Source organism: Podarcis gaigeae (genome assembly GCF_964106915.1).
Source record: "Podarcis gaigeae genome assembly, chromosome: Z".
NCBI lineage: Eukaryota > Metazoa > Chordata > Lepidosauria > Squamata > Lacertidae > Podarcis > Podarcis gaigeae.
Genome location: NC_139691.1, coordinates 15956089 through 15973953, shown reverse-complemented (window position 1 = coordinate 15973953; position 17865 = coordinate 15956089). Strand labels below are relative to the sequence as shown.

General features: G+C 43.2%; 1 protein-coding gene across 11 annotated transcripts in view; it reads left to right on the top strand.

The window, feature by feature from the left end:
- FUBP3 (far upstream element binding protein 3) overlaps positions 1–4890 on the top strand; it is a 60355-nt gene extending 55465 nt beyond the window's left edge. For all 11 annotated transcript variants that reach the window (XM_083721485.1, XM_083721479.1, XM_083721484.1 and 8 more), the window contains 2 exons: positions 1501–1628; positions 3238–4890. In XM_083721485.1, coding sequence (XP_083577611.1) covers positions 1501–1628; positions 3238–3246 — 137 coding nt within the window. In that variant the 3' untranslated portion in view covers positions 3247–4890. The remainder of the gene's footprint in view (positions 1–1500; positions 1629–3237) is intronic.
- Positions 4891–17865: the final 12975 nt, after the last annotated feature.

Genomic DNA, 17865 nt, shown 5'->3' with positions numbered 1-17865 from the left:
TCTCCAGGCACTGTGGTTGTCTGCAAGGGATTACTACATGGCAGGGTTGATGTTGTCAGCTTTTCAGTTCACATTTGCAGACATCTTTGTAACACAGTTGGTCTGCCAACAGACCTAGTGCCTAATGCCAGCTCCTTGTACAGCACATCCTTTGGGAGCCTGCCTAGAAGAGCACATATTCTTTTGAGACTCTGCTGGACATGTGATCCCCCAAGCCTTCCTGATGTAGTGCATGTGGAAGGCATTGAAGCTACACTTCTGGCAGGTGTAAGCTGCCCATGTCTCACTACCATAAAGCTCAATATGTAAGTTTGGTGGACCTTCATCTTGGTATTGGACTTAGCATCATATTCTCCCATATCCCTTTGGAGAGACAAGCCATTGCTGTAGCTGCCTTGCCAATACACTTGTCTAGCTCAGCATCAGTGGAGAGGTTGCTGGTTATGGTGGAGCCCAGGTAGCCCAGGTAGACAAAACCATCTACCACCTCAAGCGTGTGTTCGCCAGTGCTGATGACATCCTGACCCAAAATGTTGGTGTTCACTAAGCTGATGGTGAGGCCGAACTCCCTGCAGACTCAGGCAAAATGGTAGATGGTTTCTGTAGTTTCCTCAAGAGTGCGCTGTCAAGGCTGCATCATCTGCAAACAACATCTCAAGACACTTTTGTCTTGGCGCAGAGACTTCCCGGGGTGAACAAACCCCCATTGCTCCTAGAGTGGATGTACACACTGTCTGCAGTTGAACTGAAGTCATGTGAGAGTAACAAGAAGAAGAATATGTCAAAGGGAGTTGGGGTTGAGAGCACAGCCCTGCTTCAAACCACTCTTTATAGGGAAGTCACTGGAGGATGAGCTGGAGTTCTGGACGGTGCTGCACCCGTTTTTTGTGGAAGGACACAGTGATCTTGTGGAGGTTAGGTGGACATCCTGTCTTGTTAAGCTATGTGAAGAGTCTCTTTGGTTGACTAGGTCAAAGGCCTTCATCAGGTCTATGAATGCAATGTGTAAGGGGTTTCTCTGCTGTCGTCATTTCTCTTGCAACCAGTCTTAGCAACCAAGAAAAATTGTGTATAGTATGGAGGTAATCTTCCAGGTATTTGGGGCCTGAGTCATTGTGGATTAAACCTAAAACCTTCTGTATTGCAAAGCAGATGCTCTACCACAGTGTTGTAGCCTTTCTCCTAAAAATAAAGATTCTAGTCCTCGTGAGTCTGATTTAAGTAGGAATATAAGAAGCGGTTGTTCTCTGAGTCAGACACTGTCAGTAGCTACCCAAGGTTCTGGGCTGAGGACATGCTTACTGTGTATGTTTGGGATCTTAACCCTGAGGGTTGTTGGCGGGGGGGGGGAACTAATCATGATTAAAGGATGCCTTCCCTGGATCCTGTATTTGGAAAGGGGAGGGATCAGGGTTTGGTGGGTGCATTTGAGTATTTTCTTACTTGCTTCCTCTGACGCTTGACTCTCTGTTGTTCTTTCTCCACCTCCTATCCCTCCAGGTCACGCTGCCACTGCTGTGTCTCAAGCCAGCTCCCAGCCTGACTACACGATGGCCTGGGCAGAGTATTACAGACAGCAGGCTGCTTATTATGGGCAGACATTAGGGCAAGGCCAGGCCCACAACCAGGTGGGTCTCGCTTCTCTCTGCTGTATCTACACCCTTCTTCCTGATAGCTGTTTCCTTGCATTGTTTAGTCATGAAATAATTTCACAGAAACAACCAGTGCTGTGTATCTTACAAGATCGCTTGTGACATATCAGCAACTGCTTGCTCCCAAAGAATCACCTCCCAGTTTTTGAAACATTTCCTGCCTGGTTTTCTAGAAGGGGTGACTGCCATCCAAACCTAGTTTACCAAAGTTTAACTTCGTTTAAACTTGAAACTTAGTTTTTTCCCCCCCTCTCTCATAACGCTGGAACTCATGGACAGCCAGTGAAGCTGAACATTGGAAGGTTCAGGACAGATGAAAGGAAAGGACTTCTTCACACAGGGCATAGTGAAACTGTGGAACTCACTCCCACAGGGGGCAGTGATGACCACCAACCTGGATGGCTTTAAAAGAGGATTGGGCAAATTCATGGAGGAGAGGGGCTATCGATGGCTACTTGCCACGATGATTACGCTCTGCCTCCACAGAAGCAGGGGCACTTCCGAATACCAGTTTCTGGAAGCTGCAGGAGGTGAGAGGGCTTGTGCTCAAATCCTGTTTCCCACAGGCATCCATGTGACCACTGAGAGAACGAGGGGATAGACTAGAAGGACCATTAGCCTCATTCAGCTGGCTCTTCTTACGTGAAGTTTTCCAAACTTGGCTTAGCCTCTTCTGGACCTGGTGAAAGCAAAGGCCAGAACTGTTAATAGTGTAGCTTGTGTTTCCAAGTAATGGGCTCCCTGCTGGCAAGCAGCTGGTTTTCTGTTTCCCCAAATTTTCTGAGAGCTGAGGTTTGTTTGCACTCCTCTTTTCTGAATTGAAATTGAAGTCACACTTTGCTCGTACACTTTAGCTTTTTAAGGTGGTGTGAGGTAGCATGGAATACTTGAGAATTGCCACCCCCTACATTTCTGTGCAGAGGCCAGTGGTAGATTTCTGCTAACTGGAGAAGAGGGGGTGCTCTTGCCCACTCCCCTGCCTTATAGCCCCCACTCCAAGGGGCTGTAACTCAGTAGTAGAGCATCTACTTTGAATTTTTATTTTATTTTATTTATTTTAATTTAATTTATAAACCACCCACTCTGTGCGGCTCACAGCATATGTTGAAACATACTAAAGCATCAAACATTTAAAACTCCCCGTTACAGAGCTGCCCTCAGGTGTCTTCTATAAATCAGAGTTCCCAGGTTCGATGCCCACTGGCATCTCCACGTAGGGCTGGGAGCTGCTGCCATTCCCCCAAAATAATGACTCTTCCAGACAGAGGCATCCTTCCACCTCTTGCATGCAGCAGGGAAGCTGTTTCTCAGATCAGGGAAGGGCGACCCTGTGGCCTTCTAACTGTTGCAAGACTCGTTCCCATCACACCTGAGCACCGACCATGCTCACTGGAGCAGGTGGGAATTGCAGCCCAGCAACATCTGGAAATCCACACCGGTTAGCCACCTCTAATCTAGGTGTGCCCTCCCGGTCTGATCCAGCAAGGTGGTTCTTGTGTTCTAAAATGTTCTTTAAAGTGTTCTTTCTTAACAGTGGCTTTTCATTTTGTGTCTCTCTTCCCTCCCCCCTTCTCCCCCTTTGCAGGAGCAGTAGAACAACATCCTTGACTCTTCTTTGTTTGTTATTTTCTCCTCCCTGCCCCCCCCCCCTTTTCTCTCTCTTGCTCTCTCAGAATCATTGTGGAAACAAACCTTTTTGTAACAGAGGGTTTCTAGATTTGCACCATTTTGATGAAGAAATCTTGCTTTGGTTTTTTTGGTGAAACACTAGTTGTTAGGATAATCTACACTGAACTTTTTTCTAAGAATCAGGAACAATTAGTAATGTACTTAACTTTATGGACTTTGCTGGGTAATCTGTTTTGGGGAAAATGTTAATTATTTTGGGGAGGCTTTTTTGTTTGTTTTCCAAATTTATAAGGAAAAGAAGAGAGAGAGTAAGAAAATAAGTGAAACTCCAGGGTCCTTTTTTGGGGGTTGGGGGGAGAAGCCAGAGAATAACCATCATCGAATCTTACCCCAGAGCTGTGACATTTCAACAAGTGTTTTTAGTCCCCGTCCCCCCACCTCTTATTGTGTGTATTCCACCGCCCTTTCTTCCACCTTGTTTAAATCTTTTCTGTTGTAACAAAAAAAGGCTTGGAAGTCTTAGGTGATATGTAACAAATTAAAAAAAAGAAAGAAATTTTTGAAAAACAGTATTTAAATATTCTTAAATATGTAAATTCATTAAATATATGACTTCTAATTTCTTGTATCTTGGCTCTTTTTTATTTTATTGCATTTTTAAGAAAAGAAAGAAAAGAAACTGAACTATGGTATGTTATTGTAATTAATTGTGTGAATTCTTTTATCAAGACAGTTACTGTTTGCTGTCAGGCTGGTTATCAAGGGGGAATTTTTGTAGGGGGGGCTGTATAATTTTTAGAGATCTAAAGGGGTAATATAAGAAGATGTGTTTAATTTTTTTTAGCAATTTTATTCTGCTTTCCATGTTCTCCATTTTCTGGTTGCATCTGCGTATCTAAGACCTCCAAGCTTTGTCTAAAACAAAAAAACACACAAAAACAAAATACTTTTTGTCTATTTCAGAAATAAATACTCTTATTTTTAATATTAAGATAAAACTGCTATTATTAGTACTTTTAACAAACACTGTGGAACATTAAGTCATATAAAATAGTAGTAACTATTTTTTAATTCCAGGGTGTGTGTGTGTGTTTGCTTTCCCCCACCCCTCAATTTTTTTTGTTCGTTTATAAGTATTTTCTTATCTTAATATTTGTCAAAATTTTACCTAGAGAAATAATAAAAAAAATAAATCTAGTATTAACCCCAGGTATGCCGCTGAATACTTTTTTGATTTAATAAAAGGGATATTATGGTTTCCAATGTTTACTTGTAGTGTTTTCTTGTACAGATAACAGTGTATTTTTAAAGGAGAAAAAAATAATAATAACGGGAAGTAAAGCTATTTTTTCTTGACATTTTTAATTGACCTGCGGGACATTCCGTTTTGAACTGTACTGAAGTTATTGTTCTAGGATCCTTCCCCCTCCCTGATTTCTTTATAATGCTTGAAATGTCTAACTATAGGTAAATGCAATTGGATAATATTGAGCATGATGTGTTTTAAACAAATGAAAAATTGTTCTTTTTATTTGACTGACAGTTGCATTTTACACTCTCTCTATAATAAAGCAAATCCACAAGGAAACTTGTGGGTTAAGTATTAAAAGTCTGTTTTTTATCACTGCTCCATTACCTGGGAAAAAAAGATGTCATGTAGAAGCAGCATTTAAAAAAAAAAAAGTACGCCTCCCCATCCTCTCTATTTTATCTTTTTTTTTGTGGGTTTCTGTGTGTGACTAGCTTTTTTAAAGGCTATATTATAGTGCTGTTAGCTCCCGATCAAACCTTTCATTCTTTGTGAACTGTGCTGAAATTTCACACCTAGGTTCTCTTGCAACCGCAGAGCTGCAAAGGTGGTCTCTCCTTTCCCTCCCCAAAGTAAGGTGGTTATGGAACAGCCCCAGAGCAAGGAATCATCTCGCTAAAAGGAGGCATGTTATAAGCGAAAAAACCTCAGATGATTTCCTGCTTCTCTTCTCTGCAACTCAAACTTGGGGAACAAGGTGGCATTTTTTTCTGCCTACCACTCTCATTTCTCCCCCTCCTTTCCCAGCCAGAACCCTCCTAATTTCATGTCTGCAATTCTGGCCCCACTTACCTGCAAGTAAACCCTATTGAACCCAACAAGTCTTCCTCCATGGGTTGGTTGTGGCTCAGATTACGGTGCAAAATGCTGCTGTATTCCCCCCGAGTTCTTGGCATAAAACTCCTTTCCTGAAGATAATTGTATCATTACCACTCGTAGTAGCTGTGTGTGTGTGTGTGTGTGTGTGTGTGTGTGTGTGTGAGAGAGAGAGAGAGAGAGAGAGAGAGAGAGAGAGAGAATGAATGGATTTGGTTGTGTGTGTTTTTTTGATGTTTGATTTATTGTTTATGACTGCTTTTCTTATCATGTAATGTGTTCTGTTCATGTCGTAAGCCACCTTGAGCATGCTTTGACCTATGGAAAGGAGGCATACAAATAAAATTATATATGTTGGTGTGTATGCATGTGTGTGTGCATGTCTGTCCCCTTATTTATCCTCCCCCCCCAAAAAAAATCCCCCCTTCTGTCAATCTAGATTGAATGTGTCCCTTTTTCTTTTTTGGGATTAGAGAAACTTTTCAACTGGTTTCCCAACCCAGATTAGGTCATACCCTGACTTTATGAAAGAAAAGAATGAAACCCACTATCAAGCTTCATCTTCTTCTCTCTCTCTCCCCCTCCGCCCCACCCATTTACCTCCCCAACCAGCCTGGCATCTGTTCACTCACTCTTTTTAAAAACACACACACACGACCCCATCTGCAAAAGTGGCAACTCGGGGCCCCGGTTGAAAGCCGGAAGAAAGGAGGGGTTGGGTATGGCATCTCTTCAATACACCTCCAGAGAATCGAGAGGCACATATTGAAAGATGGGAATGGTAATAGCCACTTGGGCAGAAGAGAAGAAAAGCCGGGGGGGGGGGCGGCGGATGGACGGACGGTTGGTATGCAACAGGGAAGAGGAGGTATAAATGCTGATGATGGGGAATAAGGGGGGAGGAGGAGGACATTACGGAGAAGACTTCCTCCTAATTCATCTTCCAAGCTCGCTGCCAAAAGAGCATTTGGTAGGTTTCTCAGGGAGCAATTGTGTGATAATGAACCCAAAGGTGTCCTTTAATTGAAGACAGGAGCATTGCGGCTCGTCCAACCCGAGACTCATAAATGGTCCAAGGGAGAGAAGCTGGGGAGGATGCATTTTCTTAAATGTATCTGTAAGTACACATGAGATAGCAGCTCCCTAGTGGAAATGTCCATAATATGAATTATGGAAACTGGCTTTCATGCAGCCCTAGTCCTCCCACTCCCCCCTCCCTTTAAATATTGAGTGGGTGGGGCAACCTACTTTCGCTAGGCCCTCAGAACTGGGCCGGCCATTAAGAATGGCGCCTCATGGAGCCGAGTTTTTCATAAGCAGTCTGGTGTCAGGGAATAAGTATTTTAAGTGCTTGAAATGTTACCAAATCGAGCAATCGATTTTTCATCTCTTTATCTCTGCCACCCCCACCCAGCACTAAGAGCTGCAGGAAAGTCGGGGGGGGGGGAGAGAACTTGGCATCCAGAACCAACTGTGGATGGTTTCGCTTTTACAGAACCATATATTTCCATTAATGTTTACTCCTGCACCTAACTGCTGGTGACGTGGCTCATCCTTACCAGAATCATTCTGAGCTACCATCAGCACCACCCACATTTCTTACAGCCCTCTCTACACTTTCTCCTGATGTTCTGGAAATTACAACTATATTTAGCTCTATGTTTAAAATCCTCATCTCTTTCGCTGTGAAGTTCTTCCAGTATCAGTGCCTGCAATGAGCTTTCTTCAGTATTTTTATGAACACAAGCCCTGATAAAGCAGAGCCAAAAATCCCTTAAGCAGGCTGTAGCCTCTATATTTTGTAGATCCTGGTGCATATGCTAAGATCTACTTGGGGGGGGGGGGTCCTCCTTGGCTGCCTATGGTTAAGATTGGTTAGGTTGGCTTTCTCAGTGATGGCCCCAGAACTGCGGACCTCTTATTTTATGACTGAAATAACCTCTGGCCTTCCAGAAATTGCTAAGCTGCATCTCCCATCAGCCCAAGCAAGCACAGCCAACAGCCAGTGCTGATGGGAGTTGTAGTTCAACATCTGGAGGGCCACAAGTTCACATACATGCAATTGCCCTATTAGTGGCCGCCATTGGTCCAGTGAGCAAGGAAGACCATCCTCGTTGAGGCTTCCATGTAAAAGGTGGTAATTCAATTGGGTCTTGCAGAACAGGTTAAGGAGAGGAACAGTACATTGAGGCAGACCCCAATGACAAACAGATTCAATCAATTCTGGTTTTGCTTCCATTCTCCCTGTGGAATTCTTTGAGGGCAACACACAACATGTACTTCTTCACGTAGCACAGAGTTAAAACTATGGAACTTGTTCCCACAAAAGGCAGTGGTGGCCACCATCTTGGATGGTTTTAAAATAGATTGGACAAATTGATGGAGGAGAGGGCTTTCAAAAGGCTACCAGCCAGGATATCCTTGCTGTGCCTCAACAGCTGGAGGCAGCAATACTACTGAACACCAGTTGCTGGAATCTACAGGGGGGGGAGGGCTCTTGTGCTCAGGTCCTGCTTATGGGCTTCCCATGAGGGCTTCTAGTTGGCTGTTGTGAGAAGAGGATTCTGGACTAGTGGCCCATTGGCCTGATCCAGCAGGCTCTTCTTACATTGAGACTGAGAGGGAGGAGGAAGCTGATGGGCTGTGTCGCCTCCCGTATTGGTTGTAAGCAAGGAGGCAAGCCGCTGAGGGCCAGCTGAGGGCAGAATGAGGTCAGTGGGGCAGCACCTTCACCCTCCACTGGAACACCAAGATTAGCAGTTGCTGATAAATACAGCATCTTCTCAAACTCCCCCCATTCAATTTATCTGCTCCTCCATAAGAACTATCTGGCTGCTTTGGACCAAAGGTCTACTGCATACAAACCTAAGCTTCTGGGAAGCAGCTCCTCAGAAGGCAACATAAAAGGCAACATCAGCTGGTCTTTGGAGGATAGCTGCTGCCTCTAACCACAGAAGCTCAGTTATTTACCATGGCCTATAGCCAGTCCTCTCTGGGTTTTTATAAGGTGTGTCCAGTGCGATGAAATAAATTTACCAAAGATGGGATAGTTTTCTTTCACTGAATCAGACCATTGGTCTATCTTGCTCAGTGTTGTCTACACTGACTGGCAGTGGCTTTCCTAGCCCTACCAGGTGAAGTCATTCAGAATAGAACTTGGGACCTTCTATATTCTCTAACTGCTATGGCTCTAGTCTTCATTTTAAGTGGATATTTTATTTCCATACATATTCTTTCGTTTGGATATTGTTCTGTCAACATTGCAAGAATAAATATTTATCATACTGAAAGAAAGCTGATGGTATCCGTCCTCTGGGTATCTAGATCTGACCATCTGTCCTTTTGGACTTGCACATCTCTGGATCGGGTTCACTGATGCCTGAGGTAGCAATCCTAATCCATCTTTCCAGGCATACAGGGGTAGTGGTGAATATACCAATCCATCTCTCCTGCCCCCACTCAATTTTTCAATCTTAAATTCAGTTTTTCACATTTCCTGCTCAGTTTTTGCAAAAAAAAATATTTTAAGTTCTCATGAGTGTTCATCATTTTAACATGAATTTTCCGCGACACACTTTTTAAAATGCAGTTCCAATATACAGTACACAGCTTTTGTAAAGCAGTGCTCCCTAGTAAAATGTATTTTGTATGTTTATTTTTCCTAACAGGTGTATTTATCTGCATTCTGTACCCTTGTATGTGAATTTTTGTACACACTACTTGGCTAGAGAATTGCATTGCAAAATTCTGAGAAGTGTGAATTTCAAAGGATGGCTGCTTTTCAGTTTATGTATTGTTTCAGAAAGTGTGAATTAGGTAGGTTCACCTTTAAATGTGAATTGAGTCAGTTCTCCCCACCCCCACCCCCCATCCTTTACTTCCAGAGCACCAAGGTTATTTATGAACCCATCTTACTCTAGCTAGCAAGAAATAACAAGGCTTTCAAGTTTATGAGGCTTTCAAGGACAGAACTGCTTCAAATTTCTCCCTCTTCTCTACCTGGCAGTAAGTAAGCCCCATGGAATTCGTTCAGGTATGGTAGACCAGATGTGAGGAACCCTTGGCCCTCCAGATATTGCTGAACTCCAGCTCCCATCTTCCACTGGCCATGCTTGCTGGAACTGATAGGAATTTTAGTCCAGCAACATCTGGAGAGCCAAAGGCTCCCCACACTTGGATCTTACTCAGAAATGAGCCATATTGAAGTCAATGGGACTGACTCCCAGGTAGATTGGATAAGGATCACAGCCTTGCATGGGAGCAATCCCTGCAGCACACAGATTTACTTTCAAACAAACATGAGGAAGCTCACAGTGTGGGTCATGTACCAAACATTCTTTGAAATGAAAATAGATTTTCTATGTCATTCTTAAATGAAAGGAGATAGGTCTCTTCCCTTGCATGCCTCCTCATAAGCAACCTGTGTGCTTAAATCACGCTCTCTCGCACTCTCTCCCCATCTTATTTACAGTAATTTGTAATAGCAAAGTATAACTCAGGGTGGGGGGAGAGAGATTCGCTGCTGGTGGCTCAAGCATTATTTAACTTAAGTATTTTCATTTGACAATACACTGATTTATTGCGATCTTATTTCCCTTCACCGTATTTATAACTTATTGATGGGTGGGGGGTTGGACACACACACAAACACCCATTCACCAACACTTTCCTCTACAGCGATTTGGGCCAGGTGTGTGTGTATTTTCACTCGTCCTTATGTCATTAAAGGCAAACAGCTGGGGCAAGATTCTACCAAAGCAGCGGGTGCTCAGGCGAAACTGAATGTCATCACAATGAAAAATTCTCACTCGGTTTTGCAAAGCTTGCATGGTATGTGTGCAAACCAGCATATAAAAAAATAACTATCTGAACTTTGGTATCCAAATGGTTTAAAACAAAAAAAAATTAAAAGTGTCAATGTCTAAGGCAGCATGTCTCTGAATGCCAGATTCTGGGAATCACAAGCAGGGAGAGTGCTGTTGGACCCAGGTTCTTCTTGGTGGCCACTGTGAGAACAGGGGGCTGGACTAGGTGGGGCCATCAACCTGATCCAGCATCCAGCCTCTGCTTATGTTCTACCTCCCCAGGCAGAGTTACCAGTTGCTGGGAACCACAAGCAGGAAGAATTGCTGTTGCACCCAGGTCCGGCATGTAAGCTTCCCTTTATATATATATATAAAGGGAATATATATATAGGAAATTTTTATCAAAAATACCCGTATTTTTTGCTCTATAAGACTCACTTTTTCCCTCCTAAAAAATAAGGGGAAATGTGTGTGCATCTTAAGGAGCGAATGCAGGCTGCGCAGATATCCCAGAAGCCAGAAAAGCAAGAGGGATTGCTGCTTTCGCTGCACAGTGATCCCTCTTGCTGTTCTGGCTTCTGAGATTCAGAATATTTTTTTTCTTGTTTTCCTCCTCCAAAAACTAGGTGTGTCTTGTGGTCTGGTGCGTCTTATAGAGCGAAAAATACGGTACATCATCCACATTATTATTATTTTTCCCCTCCCCCCAAACAAAAAAACCCAACCTCCCACCCCCACCCCCAGACTTCCCTCAGCTCCTTTCTCTGGTTTCTCAACACATATTTCTATCTGCATGTTATAAAATTGTAAAGATCCTCAAGTTGTCTATCTATATATTAAAATAAACAGTTTATGAATGTTTATTCAAAACCTGCCAAAGAGTCCAGTTCATTTTGTTGCTTCTTCAAATATTTCATAAAAGGTTCCCATTCGTCTTTAAAGTCACAGTTATCCTTATCACATAGTTTGTGTGTCAGTTTTGCCAATTCCGCATAAACCATCCGTTTTTCTTGCCACAGTTCTTTCGTCGGGATTTTCTCATTCTTCCATCCTTGTGCTATTAAGATTCTTGCCGCCGTTGTTGCATACATAAAGATATTTTTTAGTTTCTTTGGCAGGTCTTTTCCCACTATCCCTAATAAGAAAGCTCCAGGCTTTTCCCCAAATGTTAAATGGAACATTTTCTTTAGCTCTTTGTATATCATTTGCCAAAACATTTTGATTTTACTGCAGTCCCACTATTGCATGTAAGCTTCCCTTTAATAGGCATCTGGTTGGCTGCTGTGAGAAGTGGATACCATGATAGACATGGCATGATAGAGGTTTAGAAAATTATATATGGCCTGGGCAAAGTGGGTGGGAAAACATTATCATTCCTCTCTCATAACACTAGAACTCATGGGTATCCAATAAAATTGGATTTTGGAAGATGAAGGACATACAAAATCAAGTTCTTCATGCACCCCATTAGGTAAGCTATGGAACACTCTCACAGGACAAAAGGATAGCCACCAATCTAGATGGCCTGGACAAATTCACAGAGGAGAGGGTCATCAAAGGCTATTAGCCAGGATGGCTGTGCTCTGTCTCCAAGGTCAGAGGCAGAAAATAATATGAATACCAGTTGCAGGGAGCCATAGCAGGAGGAGAATTGTTCTGCTTCGGTTTTGCTTGAGTGTTTCCCTGCTGGGGCATCTGGTTGGCCACTGTGAGAACAGCATTCTGGGCTAGATGGGCCATTGGCCTGATCTTGCAGACTCTTCTTATGTTCATATATTATATCCATTAATTTCAGTGGGTTTCCTCCAAGTAAACTTTGCCGGATGCAACCCAAAACTTTTAACCAATTAATCCAACCAATTAACTGATGAAAGATTCAGGTACAGTTTTGTGCATCCTGTAATGTGCTTGTATCCATCTCTTAATTCCACACACAAACACAACCCCTCCTGCTTTAGAAATCCTTGTTCCACCCCTTCCCTTATCTCTGAGGGAAATCCTCTTTCAATTAGTTTTTTAGCGGGGAGGGGGAGAGCATGAAGCCTCTGATCTCTCATTGTCCCTCCTGGATGGCTCTCTTAATCCCTGGGTGCAGGTGTCCTTTTTGCCCCAAAGCAATTAACTGGGCCCTTCCCATTGTCTGGGGTATATCACTCAACCTAGCTGCCCTACCCCACCTCACACTCTCAGCAGCCAGCGGGAACCCATATCTGGGCTATTCACTGGAGAATATTAAACTTATCCAGAACCCCAGGCAGGACAACAATCTTCCTGTAGTTCTTGGTCTTTGTTTATTTTTGCAGACCAGGTGGGCAGGCAATGGTTAAAATGGAAAGCCAGGAAGGGGTGGCTTTCCTAGTATATATTTCAAGCATCACTCAGAAGATCACTTGTCAACAGGGAAAAGTTAAAAAGATGCCCCTTTGTCTTTCTCCAACTTTAGGTGTGTTTCCAGGGCCAGTGGAACACTGAAAACACTGAAAAGATTATAGTGTCCCCTCGTAATTCAAAATAATAACCATTTATCTGGGTTATGTTTCATCCTGCCTCTTATCTCAGTTGTCTGAAAATTTAAAACAGTGAAGGAAAAGGGTAAAAAAATAAGTTTAAACTATAAAACCAGGCTTCAAATAAAAAAACCTTGCTGGAATAGATAAGTGTTTTTCAAGCGGGCCTCTCTGATCTCAGGTGGGAAGAAGTTCCACAGACTTGAACCTACAATACTGGATGCAGCATGATTCCTGATGGATATGAGCTGTGGATCCAAGTCACGGGGGACCCACAAACAGCTAAGGATGTAGTGCTGCTTGCCAATGGCTTGGGTGGGTGTGCATGCACACACCCCAAGCAGGGGAGGATTGCACACATGCTGGGTGTATGGGGTACAGAGGGTGCTCTTCACCCTCTGCACTCCCCAGCCCCCACCACCAATGGGTGAGCACTCATGTGCCGGGTGGATTGCGCAGAGAGTGATCTTCATCCTCTGTACTCTCCAGTCCCCACTGCAAGCAGACCGTGATGGGGATCTCTGCAGAAGATTGTGCACCTGGGGCAACAGCCCCCCTGCTCCCCCACTATTCCCCTGCTAACAGACCTCTGTGATTGGGCAGGGACATAAAGGATCAGGTGGTTCCTGAGGTATCCAGGACCCAAGATGCTAAGGGCCTCATGAATTAAGAAACTTGAACCTGGCCCAGTAGAGGATAGGCAACCAGGGCAGACTTTTGAGCGCTGTTGTTATGCGCTGGCGATAGGCTGTCCCCATCAAGAGTTTAGCTGCAGTTTTTTCATCAGCTGAAGCCTCCAGATTAGGCATGAGGTGAGCCCAACACAGTCGGCATTATAGTAATCAAATTTTGATGTTTTCTAGCAGGCAGGCAGGAGCAGATTTACTATTAAATTAACAAAGCTTACATTTCAGGACCCCTAATCCTAGAACTGCCCCAAAACTGGCACTTCTGAGATTAGGGGTCCTGGAATTTAGGTTCAGTAAATTTCATACCTTCACGTAACTCAAGAACTATAAGGCATAGGATTTTGATCTGTGAGACCATCCAGCACAGCAATTTTAATCAAAATCTGAGATGAAGTAGTTAAATTAAATTTTTAAAATTGCAATGATCTGTTGTGGAACAACTCCAGAGAAGAAGATAACAGACCTTGTTGTTGTTTGTGAAGGGGCCTCCAAAATGTAGGCTTGCTACTGCTAGCAGGCACTAAAATGCCACAGATTTTCATTGTACTGTATATCTGTTTGGTTTGCCTTGGTAGTTAAACACAGCCTGTGAGGAACCACAGTTTGATGTGATGCATGTTTCATATTGTTGGGGTGGGGGCTCCCTTTTTCTTGAGTGTAGCATACCACCCTGGAGCTTTTTCTTTCCAAAAGCTCTCTGGAGTGTAAGGAAGAACCTTCTCTGCTTGAGACCCTGGTAGGGGGGGAAATTCAGGGTTATAGCCTATGTTAGACCCACCAAGTGTAGGCCCATTGAAAGGAATGGGCATGGCTACCTTAGGCCTGATAACTTCAGTGGGCCTACTCTGAGAAACACTGAGGGGGCAACAACCCTGGGTTTTGTTTTCGCTTTGATGAGAAATGACCTAATTTGTGCTTCATAGACCAAAATGCAGCCAGGCTTTGTAATTTGCCCTTCTGTGAATTTTGCAATGCAATTCTCCAACCCCCCCAAATATCAAACAAATGCACATATTAAAGGAAAGTATGTGTTAAAAAGAGAGAAAAAAGAAAAAGGGTATAATCATGAAAATGATTTACAGGATTGCAATAATTCAGGGGGAAATTGCTCATCAGAATGTGTATTTTAGTCAAAACCATAGAGAAAACCACGGAGAAATTCACTGCTGATAGATGGGGTGTTGGTGGTGGATATAAATAACAAATTTTCGTGGAAATGCATATAACTAAATTTAAAGTTAAAAAGCAAGAATCTGAGAATGAGAACAAAAAAGTCAAACTCCACTATATAGGGGTTTTTTGAAAAGCAAATAATTTTGTAAGTTTTCAAAAGCCGCAAACTTACAAATTAGCTGCTTAGTTCTTGAACTCATAGCCCACCTTAATGTACACAAATATATAAGATTACAGAGCAGCATGGGTTTTACAAACCTATTATTATTTATAATCAATATTATGAGCAAAATGGGAAATTGACACAGATAAATATCTATCTTATTGATGGTTTGAAATTCAAACTTGAACCCACTTAGTATGTTGGAAGTCTTATTCATTAGGGCTTTTTCTTTAATTTTTTTATTTTATTATTTTTTCTGATATTTCAAAATGCCAAGCTGTACAAAGTGTGAGATTGTGCCAGGCTAAATTTATTGACACCATTTTGCTGATTTGGAGTATTTTGTATATACACTGTTTTGTTTTACTTAGTTATTCATATCCCAGCTTTTGCTCCAAGGATCTCAAAATGGCTAACATGGTTCTCCTCCTTCTCATTTAAACACCACAACGACCCTGCAATGAGGATAGGCTGAGAGGCAGTGACTCGCCTCAGGTCACCAGTGAGCTTCATAGCAGCGTGGGGGATTTGAACCCTGGTCTCCAGGTCCTAGTCCAAGGGTCAGCAAACGTTTTCAGCCATGGGCCATCCACTGTCCCTCAGACCATGTGGTGGGCTGGAATATATTTTGGGGAGGGAAATGAATGAATTCCTATGCCCCGCAAATAACCCAGAGATGCATTTTAAATAAAAGGACACATTCTACTCATGTAAAAACATGCTGATTCCCGGACCATGCATGGGCTGGATTGAGAAGGCAATTGGGCCGCATCCAGCCCTCAGGCCTTAGGCTTCCTACCTTGTCCTAGTCCAAAACTCTAGCCACTACAGGACGCTAGCTTTGATTTAATAATAATAATAATAATAATAATAATAATAATAATAATAATTTAAAAAATGAGAATCTGCAAAAAGCCGAAACTGAGCAATTCACTTATTCCCAAGACCCTATTATGAACTGATGGGATAGCTCAGAAACACGGCACATTCACCCCAAGGCTGCCTTTTCCACTTCATTAAAAATGTGCGGGACTATTTGCTAAAGTGATCTTGAAAAAAATATCATTATAGGAGCGGAAAAGGAGCACAAATATCTCACAATGGTTCTGGTGATGCCCACAGAGGCAAAGAGAATGACACAATGCCTGAATCTTTTCTCCGCTATGATAATCAGACTGTTGATGGACCTGGGCTATGTTTACACAGGAACCAGAGAGACTGCAGAGAAGTCAAGACTCTGGGAATGAAATGGGCTTTTTAAATATCTCAGCCACTCCAAGATCAGACTGCTGGGTGGCTGGCACCATGCAGGTACATTTTCAAAATCCCCCGAGTGCCATCTTTCAAAGTGGAGGCCATTAATGCACAGCATGGCGTGCCAATTGATTACATGGTTGCTGCCCACTACTTCCAAATCCTTGACCTTGGCAATTAATTTTAAGACGACACGAGCCCTGCTTCTTGGAAGTTTGCAAAGTGTCTCCCCTACATTTATTTATTAACTTATTTATTTCATAAGCTTTGTACGCCGCTTGATTATTATTACTGTATTTCTGTTGCAAAGTATCAAAGCTTCTTACAAAGAAGACAAAACAATAAAAATATCACCAAGGAACATTAACAACAATAATTTAAGACACTCAAAAAGTTAAAGCAACAATAGACTAAGAACAAGTTAAGTCTTGCATCAACTCACTAAGCACTGGGCAGGCTTGCCTAAACAAAAATGATTTTAGCAGGTGATGGGAAAGAGTGCAGTGAAGGCACTTGCCTGATGTCAATAGGCAGAGAGTTCCAAGGGAAAACAGCAAGTTCTTACAAATGTGGAATGGCCATTACTTGTCACAAGGCCAGTTCTGCCAATCAGTGTAGCTGAATGGGCGTAAGCGGGTCAACTGATATCATGTTTTTCTTTCTTTAAAAAGGAAAGGTGTTTATTGTTTTCATTTCTAAGCTCTTGCCAGCTATGATAGAGTCATGTATTTACTTAACCAAAGCAAGGGCTTGTTGCTCAAAAGAAGGTGTGGCAAATATTTCAAGCCAAATGCAGCCCTTTGGGCTTCTCTACTTGGCCACCATAATAGGGACATGGGTGGCGCTGTGGGTTAAACCACAGAGCCTAGGACTTGCCGATCAGAAGATTGGCGATTCAAATCCCAGCGATGGGGTGAGCTCCCGTTGCTCGGTCCCTGCTCCTGCCAACCTAGCAGTTTGAAAGCACGTCCAAGTGCAAGTAGATAAATAGGTACCATTCTGGCGGGAAGGTAAACGGCATTTCCGTGCACTGCTCTGGTTCACCAGAAGCAGCTCAGTCATACTGGCCACATGACCCGGAAGCTGTACGCCGGCTCCCTCGGCCAATAAAGCGAGATGGACCTAATGGTCAGGGGTCCCTTTACCTTTACTTGGCCACCAAAACCCTTCCCAAGGCCATTGCTTCACACCTCAAATGTTCTTGCCCAGCTGGGATGTGCCCTTAAGAACATAATTGGAGCCTGCTGGCTCAGGCCATTTGCCCATCTAGTGCAGCATCCTTTTCTCACAGGGACCAACAACTCCTGTGGTTTCCAACAACTGGTCTGAAGACGTATTGCTGCCTCCAACCCGGAAGCAGAGCACAGCCATCATGGCTAGTAACCACTGATAGCTCTCTCCGCCATTAAATTGCCCATTCCTTTTTTAAAGCTATGCAATATTGTGGCCATCACAGCCTCCTGTGGGAGGGAGTTCCACAGTTTAATAATGCGCTTAATGTTCCAGTCTAGTGTTCTATTCTCACAGTGGCCAACCAGATGCCCTAATGGAACACCCGCAACACAAGCAGGACCCCAAGCACAAAAGCACTCTCCACTCCTGTGGTTTCCAGCAAGCAGTATTCAGAAACATTTGCTGCCATCTACCATCAAAGTAGAACGCAGCCATAGTGCTTTTTTGTTCCATGGATTTGTTCAACCCTTTTTTTAAGCCACCCAATTTGGTGGCCACCACTGCCTGCCTCCTGGGGGAGCGGAGAGTTCCTCAGTTTAGCTATGCACTGTGTGAAGAAGGCCTTTCTTTTATCTGTTCCACACTTTCAACATTCAGCTTCCTTGGATGCCCGATGAAAACCTTAATTGGATGAT